The 10,067-nt window shown below is 42.4% G+C and overlaps 1 protein-coding gene across 1 annotated transcript in view; it reads left to right on the forward strand.

Annotated features, from left to right (window-relative positions):
* Positions 1-8,708, forward strand: part of LOC144718129 (acid-sensing ion channel 1-like) — a 139,100-nt gene extending 130,392 nt beyond the window's left edge. The window contains exons 5-10 of the mRNA XM_078593889.1: positions 1,666-1,722; positions 3,975-4,128; positions 4,851-4,942; positions 5,158-5,237; positions 7,234-7,314; positions 7,572-8,708. Of these exons, the coding sequence (XP_078450015.1) occupies positions 1,666-1,722; positions 3,975-4,128; positions 4,851-4,942; positions 5,158-5,237; positions 7,234-7,314; positions 7,572-7,658 (551 nt within the window). The 3' untranslated portion in view covers positions 7,659-8,708. The remainder of the gene's footprint in view (positions 1-1,665; positions 1,723-3,974; positions 4,129-4,850; positions 4,943-5,157; positions 5,238-7,233; positions 7,315-7,571) is intronic.
* Positions 8,709-10,067: the final 1,359 nt, after the last annotated feature.

A 10,067-nucleotide genomic window follows, 5' to 3' on the forward strand; every position in this document is an offset into this window, starting at 1 on the left:
CCGCTGGCTGACGGCGCGCTGGGGAGCAGCTGAGCGGCTGAAGGTCGAGCCGCCACGTGGCTGATGGAGATGGCGGGGCAGCAGCAACGGGGAGCTTCTCTTGATCTTGAACACTGATCCCGCACCTTGCTCCGGCCCCGGTTTATATGCGCTCCCCGGCGACTAAGCCCTGCCTCTGGCCACGCCCCTCTTGGAACCTTCGGGAACGCTCCAGAGGCTTCCCGGGTGGCTCCGCGACCTCACCTTTGCTCTAGATATAACCCCTACCACAGATAAACCATAACTGCATAATAAGTAACGCCCCACATTAAACATGAGTTGGCGCTCTCATTACATATATATAGACAACAACACTAGGCCCAGGCTTTGTTCTTGATCTTAAAGCTCGTCCCTTCCCTCAAACGTCCCCTCTCATCGTGCTCTCCCCTTTTATCCTTTTTAAGCCCCCTTTCTCTAACTTTCCCTCATTGTTTGTACCACAGACAATCGTCTGTCCTTCTCCAACGGTTCCCAACCATCGCCTCCGAGTTCCCTGCATATTGCCACAAATAAGAATATCCATTTTTTAAAACATTTATTGCCATGTACAAAACATACAAATAATGAATTGCGACTTTTAAGGGAAGGGTTTTGTTCATAACATGTCCATCATGAAATTGCCTCATGCACGAAGATAAGTTTTAATTCAATTCTAACAATGCATTAGTGCTAGGACGTTGCCTTCAAGATCAACAAAGCACACACCTGAATAATACAGATAATATTGAAAAATTGATTAAACTATCTGCATGCAGAACGTGCTTGCAGCTTAGTTTATTCCCAGTTATTTGTATTTTTGTAAAGTATGTTACACAAATTTACACTCAAGCGTGTGACACTTTAAGGAAGTTTAAAAGTCCTCTCTTGCTGAGTAGTTGTATTAAATGGGCATTTGATTGAAAAAACATGACTCCATAATATAATCAGTCAAGCTTCTCTGTTGCAGCGAGTTCTCATTTTTCGGTAATATTTTCTATCTTTGAAAAACTTCCTGCCAAATGTGAATGTTTAATGAAATGCATGTCAACAGCAGCAAAATTCACAATTGTTTGACTTCCTCTTTTACTTACTTTTGTGCTTTCGGAGAAATGAGATTAAACACTTTAAGAGTTTGAATGATTTGTGAAAGTTAATAACATTTGGTTGGCAAAGTTTACAGTTGTCGACATGAAACTGATACATTTGGTTCGTGTAAGTGCAAATTATTGTTAACAAAGTTATTGACTACAGAAAGTTGTTATATTGTAACAAATATATTTAAATCATACATTATGTGCAAATAATGCGCTTTCAATACTCGTTTACTGTTCTTGGCAGAATCTAAGTTATGGCTTTATGTTTCTTTCTGTAATGAGATTACTACAATAACATACACAAAACTACATCTAAATACCACGTTGGCATCAGTGTGCTAATGTGGTTTCAATGTTGTCCTGCTCCTGAAAACCAATAACACTACTATAGGGAACCTTTTGCCATTAAGCAGACATGAATAACGAATGGCTGAAATACCGCAGCTGCGTATCATTTAAGAGCACCGGACCGGTTTGGTGTGCGTCGTTAGTGCAGTGATGCGTATGTGCAAGCTTGTGTGATTGCTTGTGTGTTTTTATCCACTCTGAGCAGGAGACGCTCCTTACTGCACTCCGGAACAGTACAAAGAATGTGCAAACCCTGCCTTGAGTGAGTGTTCACCCTCCAGTATCTCCGCACGAACACTCCACTGCACCAGCACACCCCACTACACCATTACACGCCATGCCACTATCACACCTTCAGGGGCACGAGTCAGGCTGTGCTGGGTGGTACTCATCACCATGGTACGTAGACACATTTTCTCTGCAGGGAGACCACTTTTTGGCTACTTGTACGAGGTTAAGGAACCTCACCAGGTCGTACTCATTTTATGTACTCCAAAAAGATGATAGGCTGTTTCAGAGCACAATGTAAAGGCATTGGAGTTTTACATTTGTAATGACAGTATCTCCACCACTAGGGGGTTAGAGCGCTGTTGCCACCCACATGGGTACGGCACACCAGCGGCCCTAGGGGGCGTGATTCGGGTGGTCAAGGGAGCGAGCCTTCTGGGAGGTGCGTAGCCAGAGGGTGGGGCAAGGCCACGCTGAACAATTCTAGATCTGAAGCTTTCGTGACTGCAAGGATTCATATTCTTAGGTTTTTTCGGTAATGTCACGTAGGTAAAAAATTAAAATTAATAAAAATAAAATAAAAAAATTCACGACGTTTCGGAGGCAACACAAGCTTCCGTCTTCAGGTGGAAACGTCACAGCCCGACATCTGTATCAAGTAAATGAGAGATTACAAGAGATACTACTTCGTATATATAATGGTTGAGGGGGGGGGGCCAGGAACGGCCCACTTTTTATTATTATGGTAAGGTGCGGCTTGAGACTACGAATAGACTACATAACAAATGACTGAGCCTTTATTATGGAGAGGTGCGGTTTGTGACTACGCCTAGCCTACATAACAAAATGCTGCAAATGAGAGCGAGCCTCTGCCATGTAGATGGTAATAGACTACATAACAAATGACTGAGCCTTTATTATGGAGAGGTGCGGTTTGTGACTACGCCTAGCCTACATAACAAAATGCTGCAAATGAGACCGAGCCTCTGCCATGTAGATGGTAATAGACTACATAACAAATGACTGAGCCTTAATTATGGAGAGGTTCGGTTTGTGACTACGCCTAGCCTACATAACAAAAGTGTGAAAAAAGAAGCTAAACCTGGTAAAACAAAACTGGCTGTCTATCAGTAACCTGTAATAGTTGTCTGTCAAATAAGTGGTCCAAATAAGTGTAGTTAAATCTTTTTTGCATGGTTAATCACATCTTTCCAATGATTACTCAGTTTGTAACCATCATCACGGTTGAAATTGCTACAACTCTGTGGGCTCTCATGAAATTGTCTTTTCCGAGACCAAGGTGCTCTGCAAACCTCCTGGCTACCATCAAAGGTTTGTACACGAAGCCATACAAATATACAAACACAGACATAATTTCAACCGTGATGATGGTTACAAACTGAGTAATCATTGGAAAGATGTGATTAACCATGCAAAAAAGATTTAACTACACTTATTTGGACCATCTTATTTGACAGACAACTATTGCAGGTTACTGATAGACAGCCAGTTTTGTTTTACCAGGTTTAGCTTATTTTTTCACACTATTGTTATGTAGGCTAGGCGTAGTCACAAACCGAACCTCTCCATAATTAAGGCTCAGTCATTTGTTATGTAGTCTATTCGTAGTCTCAAGCCGCACCTTACCATAATAATAAAAAGTGGGCCGTTCCTGGCCCTTCCCCCCCCCCCCCCTCAACCATTATATATACGGAGTAGTATCTCTTGTAATCTCTCATTTACTTGATACAGCTGTCGGGCTGTGACGGTTCCACCTGAAGACGGAAGCTTGTGTTGCCTCCGAAACGTCGTGATTTTTTTTATTTTACTTTTATTAATTTAAATTTTAATTTTTTACCTACGTGACTTTACCGAAAAAACCTAAGAACACGCTGAACAAGATAAAAGGGAAGCGCCGAAAGCATCGAGGGTCGATTCAGAGGGTAGCGTTCATCGGGTCGTGGATCTTCAATAGCCTCGTGTATAAGTGGTTACCTAGTGATAGATACGTCTACACCAATTATATAACCAGTTCCGATATAAGGAAGTGTTAATAAACAGGTTGCCTCCAACCACGTAGTGTGTGTCTCCATTTATCAGCACTACACATTTAAGAAAGGCCATTTGATGATTTTAAATTGGCATACAATGTAAAAAATATGATCTTGTACTCGGTTTTAAAATAACTGCTGGTTATATATATTTGAAGTTAGATTACAGCCCTTGATTGTTTAACGAGTGCGTAATTTAATGTTTTGAAAAAGTGCAGCTGCATATATTCTCCAGTGTTCTTGGTGGAGAAAGACGACGACTACTGTAAGTGCGAGATGCCGTGCAACATCAAACGCTTTGCAAAGGAGCTGTCAATGGTGAAGATTCCCAGCCAGGCCTCTGCCAAGTACCTGGCCAAAAAGTTCAACAAGACAGAGGCATACATTGCGTGAGTAGTGTTAGCACCTGCCAACCTATTCTTTAGCACACAAATCTGAGGGCCTCTCGTACAGGGAGAAATGGCGTTACCACTTTTCCTGTATTGCTACCTTTTAAAGAAGCCCACCAGGTCAGTGGTCCCATCTGTGATGATGTCAGGTAAAAAATATTGTGATGCTCAAGTGAACGTCAGGCAGTGCTTATTATTGGTAGAAATTCTACGCATAAATACATGGGGGACCGTCTTTTCACAGGATACCCACTTTTGATTTCCCAGAAATTATTACTCATTTAATGGATAATGAGTGGGATGATGGGCTGAGTCGACCCCAGATTTGACCTTGAAACCTTTCAAGCACATTGGAAAACAGAGATGTGCGTAGTCGCCATCCTCTATCCTCATTGGTTCATAAACTAGAATTCGCCATGGTTTAAGAGTGCACAGTGAAGTCATTTTGCACGAATCTGCAACACATGGGTAATGCACATTTCGACATACTAATTTGCACATTTTTGTTAAAAATGCATCTATTTTTGTTACAAACATTTCAATAAATTGAATAACTAAACAATGTGGCTGTATTTGTAAACTAAAGTCAATACTTCCAGATTTTTAAACAATATATATAAACCCAACAACATGAAATGATCATACCATACTCTCATTATGCAAATATACTCTTGAAGTTGCACAGTGGCTCGCTGAGTACGTGGTGATGCTGCCCTTTGTAGGGAGAACGTTCTGGTGCTTGACATCTTCTTTGAAGCTCTCAACTACGAGACCATTGAGCAGAAGAGGGCCTATGAGGTGGCTGGCCTGCTTGGTGAGTGTGGTCGTGGCCACCAGCTCTTCAGCCTCCTGGCTGTATAAATATGCACAACATGCATTGCATTGCTATGACGCTATAATAGCCTTATGGCAAGATTAACGGTTGCATGTACTGTATGTATGTTGAACTTCTTTCGACCATACGTAGCCAACCATGCTAATCGGAGGTGCGCTTGCCTAGCTTGTCTGACAATATCCTCCTGTTTGAAGGTGATATCGGTGGCCATATGGGACTGTTCATTGGTGCCAGCATCCTTACCATCCTGGAGATCTTTGATTACCTATACGAGGTAAGACATAGCCCTCATAAACAACTCCAGCCCGACAGCAAGATTGCTGCTTGCAGGCTTGATAGGTGTCCCTGTTGTACGCACTCCGCAATCGACAGCCTCAAATTGCCCTTACGCTGTAATGCAGCAATGCAATGCCATTACCCCAGCAGTTTCCAAGATAATGGCTGAATGCAAGTGTAGTAGATATGGAAAGTAGCTTTGGGAATTGAGTCTAAAACGTTGCAAAGTTCATCACGACTGCAGTAGACTTGTGTCATGGATTGTGCCATGGACCCTGGCACTCTTGATTTATATAGCTCAATTTCAGTGTATAGTATATGTTCACCAATGTACCTGTACTTGACACCATTACAATCATTGAAGACTTGTTCCAACAAGGACTGAATCCAGATGTACCAACTTTGGTAAGGCACTGTCTTACCAACACATACTTCACCTGAAATGGTACATTCTAGCCAGTGAGTTGGAGCATGTACGCCAAGCCCTCAGGATGAACGGATACTCGGACCGTACAATCCGCAAAGCTGTCTCCCCAGCCATGCGGAGACAACCTTCTGAGGATCCAACCAAAACCATCACTTTACCATACATAGCAGGGGTTACCAAAAATATTTCCAAAATCTTAAACAAACACAAGATCCAGGTTCGTTTCAACACAGTACACAAAATCTGTGATTTAATCCCATCGGTAAAGGATGTGATTCCTGACATGCAATACCCTGGTGTCTACAAACCAAGTTGTGGTTGCGGCAGCAGTAATATTGGGAAAAACCAAACGAAATGTCTCGGACCGCGTTCGTGAACACAAGGCAGATCTGAAACACGGTAGGACTAATACCTCTGCCATTGCTGATCATTGTTTTAACGCTGTGGGCTCACGAAATAGATTTTTCCAAGACGGAGGTACTCTGCAAACCTACCGGCTACCTTCAGAGATTTGTTCATGAAGCCATCCAGATATATAAACACAGACACAACTTCAACCGAGAGGATGGGTACAAACTGAGCAATCATTGGAAGGACGTTATTAACCAGGTAAAGTCTTAACTGACTGTGATGTTTCCATCCTACCTGCCTATGTCAGCTGTTATTTCCGACTCTCTGTGTCTCTCTCTTTATGCCTCTCTCTTAGATCTCTCATGCTCACATGTCCTTTGCATTGCACTCTCATGCCTTTGGATTACACTCTCATGCTCACATGTCCTTTGTATTGCACTCTCATACTCACAGGCTCTTTGGATTGCACCCGTTGGGTTGCACTCCCTCGTCGAGGAGGTCGCTCTCCTCCTATCTTACAATTACATGCTCATTTCTCACATTAACATCACTAGCCCCGGCCACTTCTTTATGACCCTTGGGCTACAACAATTTCAAACCTTTTAAAAAGAGTCTGCCTCAGCAGCAGACCATGCTTTCCCACCTGATGACGGATGCTTGTGTTGTGCCCGAAACGTCGTGATTTATTTTATTTTATACCTACGTGACATTACCAAAAGAACCAAAGAGTATAGTATATGTAGTTTTGGCTTTTCATGTGAAAATTGTGATTTATTTTTTTACAGATTACTACAAATAAAAATTACCTTACATTTATGTTCAAATAATCTAAATGCATAATTAGCTTTTCAGTCCTCGTTATTAAAGTTATCTTATATTTCCATACTAAAATGTTTAATCAAATCTACAATTTATTTGTGTAATTTGCAAACATGTAGCAGTTGCAATTGTGAACCAAGAATACCACAATCTCGAAAAAAAACGTCGGTGTCTTCCTCTAGTTGCGTTTAAAGGCAAGCAATTGACATCTGACGAAACCGCATAAATGCACTAATTTTCTATGGGGTTGATCATTCCTTCTTGGCTATTTCACTCTATGTAGAAGCATGGGATGCATACTTTTTCCTCTGCGTTTCTGTCTTTAAACATAGAAAAATTTGTAACTGTCATTGGTAAACACTGATTTTTTTTTATGTATGTGTGCACCTCCCAACAGATAATCAAGTACAGAATACTCTACTACTTCTGCCGTAATAAGAAGCAGAGAAATATCAACGACAACTCCGTTCCAATGACCGTAAGTTCTGCCAGGCAGAAAACATTCACAGCACACAGCACTATTTTACCACAATCTCAAAGTCGGCATGGACTCACCTAAATATCTGAAAAGAGCACATAGCTCATAACAGCTCAAAATTTATATGGATTTGTTTTTAATGTGAACCATAACATTTGAATGAGCATGCATCGTCCTTTTTAGCAGCAGATGGCCATAGCATCTGCTCACATGTTGGTGTGTTTGTGTGCACGTGCATGTGTGTGCGTCCGTTGCAGAGCTCGTACGCGGCACCCCAGGGCCATACACAGGCCGCCATCCACCCACACGGAGCCCACGCCAAGTACGAGGACTTCACCTGCTAGGCGTGCAGGGTGCGGCTAGACCCTACCCACGGGCACCACGGGCACCACGAGCGACGCGCGTCGCTCCACACCGGCACAGACGGAGGACGCCGGGAGAGGCAGAAATTCCCTTGTCTCTTCCCAAAAGCATTACCAGAGATTGGTTTTAAATTGACTTTCAAGCTTTGTAAATGCTAAACAAAGTGATTTAAAACAGAAGATTTTTTATAGAACTTCTGGTTGAAATTATAAGGTTGTTTTAAATACACAGAAAAATGCCTTGTTGGTAGCGAATGACGGTTTGTATTAAAATAGTATGGAGAGGAATTAAAACTCACTCTTCAATTACTTTTCTAAATTAGTTTTATAAATATTGTAATTGGAGATCCAACATTCGATGTTGATTCTGGATATTGAAATTTATGGTGTTGATTGCACAAGAGTATTCCCAGACTCTAATTACGAATTTAACCGGTATATTTTTTACTACAACTTTGAGGTTGTTGCCATTTAATATATCATTTATACTGCATAGACACAAATACCCCTATTATATTCTAACAATAGAGCAATGATACAAATGAGGAAAATAACAGCAAAGTGTTGTTTAATACAGAATATCGGATCATATATAACCAGTATCCTTTATAACTGATCAGTATACATTTGTCTGTATTAAGGGACACAGTCGTGTGCAGTACATGAGAGTTACAGGGGTATTTGAATTAACTATTTTAAGTGTCTAAGATATTAAAATGTATTTTTTGCATGGCAAAGCCTGCCAAAACTAACATTGATAGTATCAATGTGTTTTTTTACTCTGAGTAGTGCCATAGATAAACAATAAGAAATATGTATTTGTATACAGACTCTCCGAGAATAAAACATTGAGGTTTGGGATTCAGGAGGCACATTGGATAGAGTTTCCCAACTAACATCCAGACTCTGGAACCACTTATCGTTAAAAATCATTCAAATTCTGTATATACCCCAACAACAATCAATGAAAATGTAAAAGAAACCGAATGCATTATGATATTAACTAACTTCTAATTAAACGTGGTGACTGGTAAGTTTGGCATTGTGACGAATGAGAGAGTGGAACGACTATTTGAGTTCAGAATCACCAAGGGCATAAAGATCACAACACCTTTTCCAAACAGATGGAATCTCGGATATGGAATAATTCAGCTAGAAAAAAAGAAAGCTGAAATTTTAAAGTAAAAACCTCAGATTAGTAGAAATGTGTCTGTTCTTGGAAGATTCAACACAGGAAGTTATGACATAATATGATGAAAGCTACACTTAAACATACCCAGTGAGGACAAATCAATACAGTACAGAAAATTCAAGAAAGTCAACATATAACAGGAAATAGTATCTTGACTTAAAACTTTCGTGACTGCAGGAATTAATATGTTGGGTCTTTCGGTAAAGTCACGTAGATAGGTTCAAAGAAAATAACAAACTTCGACGTTTCGATTGCAACTTAAGCGGTCGTCATCAGGATCGAAACGTCGTAGTTTTTATGCTCTTTGGTTATTTCCGTAAAGTCATGTAGATCGAAAAAATGATGAATAAATAATGACGTTTCGATAGCAACACACGCCATCGTTTCAGGTGAAACTATAGCAGGCGGACTGCTGAGGAGAAAATGTAGTGAGAGAGCTACAGCAACCAAAGGTGAAATACGTTTGTGGTGGGTACAACCCAAGGGTAAGTGGGCGGGACTAGGGATGGAATTTGCAAGTAAATGTAATCGCAGAGAGGGTAGGGTGGGTCACCTCTCCCCTCCTCGGATCTTAGAGGCAACACATTCACAATACACGGCAATACAGCCCCGGCTCACTCAGGGCAACGGCCGTTCGATACCCACTGCCTGGGGAGGTATTGCCTCCGGGCTAACGTGCCCTAAGACGGGACCACAACTCTGGGTCCTCCGGCTACGGGTGCCTCGGGGAGGCTACTCTAACCCGACCAAGCCAGAGTGTGGGTTCCGACCACTGGCCCACTCGGACACGGCCCTCACAAGGACGTTGGGCCGGAGGTTCCCAGGGTCTTGCCACTGAGCCACATGGAGTCCCGGCCCTTACAAGGGCAGCGGGGCTAGGGGTCCCAGGGTCCTATTTAGCTGGTCTTCTGGCTTCTGTCTTGGACTGGCCCCAGACCCTTCCAGGGGTCCGGCTTTTATACCCAGCACTGGTACGTCAGCCCTGGCTCCGCCTACCTTCTAGAGAGTTCCAGAGGGGGCTCCGGGCAATCCCAGGACACCCCGCAGCCCTCTCCTACTGGGAGGGGTCCCGGGGGATCCTAGGACACCCCACAGCCCCCTACTGCTCCGGGGCTAGGGATATTGCGTCTGCCCCTACAGGTAAGTGTACATAGCCCGTTTACGTCGCTACACATAGCCCATTCACGCCGCTACAGAAG

This window comes from Lampetra planeri, chromosome 1, assembly GCF_965212315.1.
Source record: "Lampetra planeri chromosome 1, kcLamPlan1.2.h2, whole genome shotgun sequence".
NCBI classification, from domain to species: domain Eukaryota; kingdom Metazoa; phylum Chordata; class Hyperoartia; order Petromyzontiformes; family Petromyzontidae; genus Lampetra; species Lampetra planeri.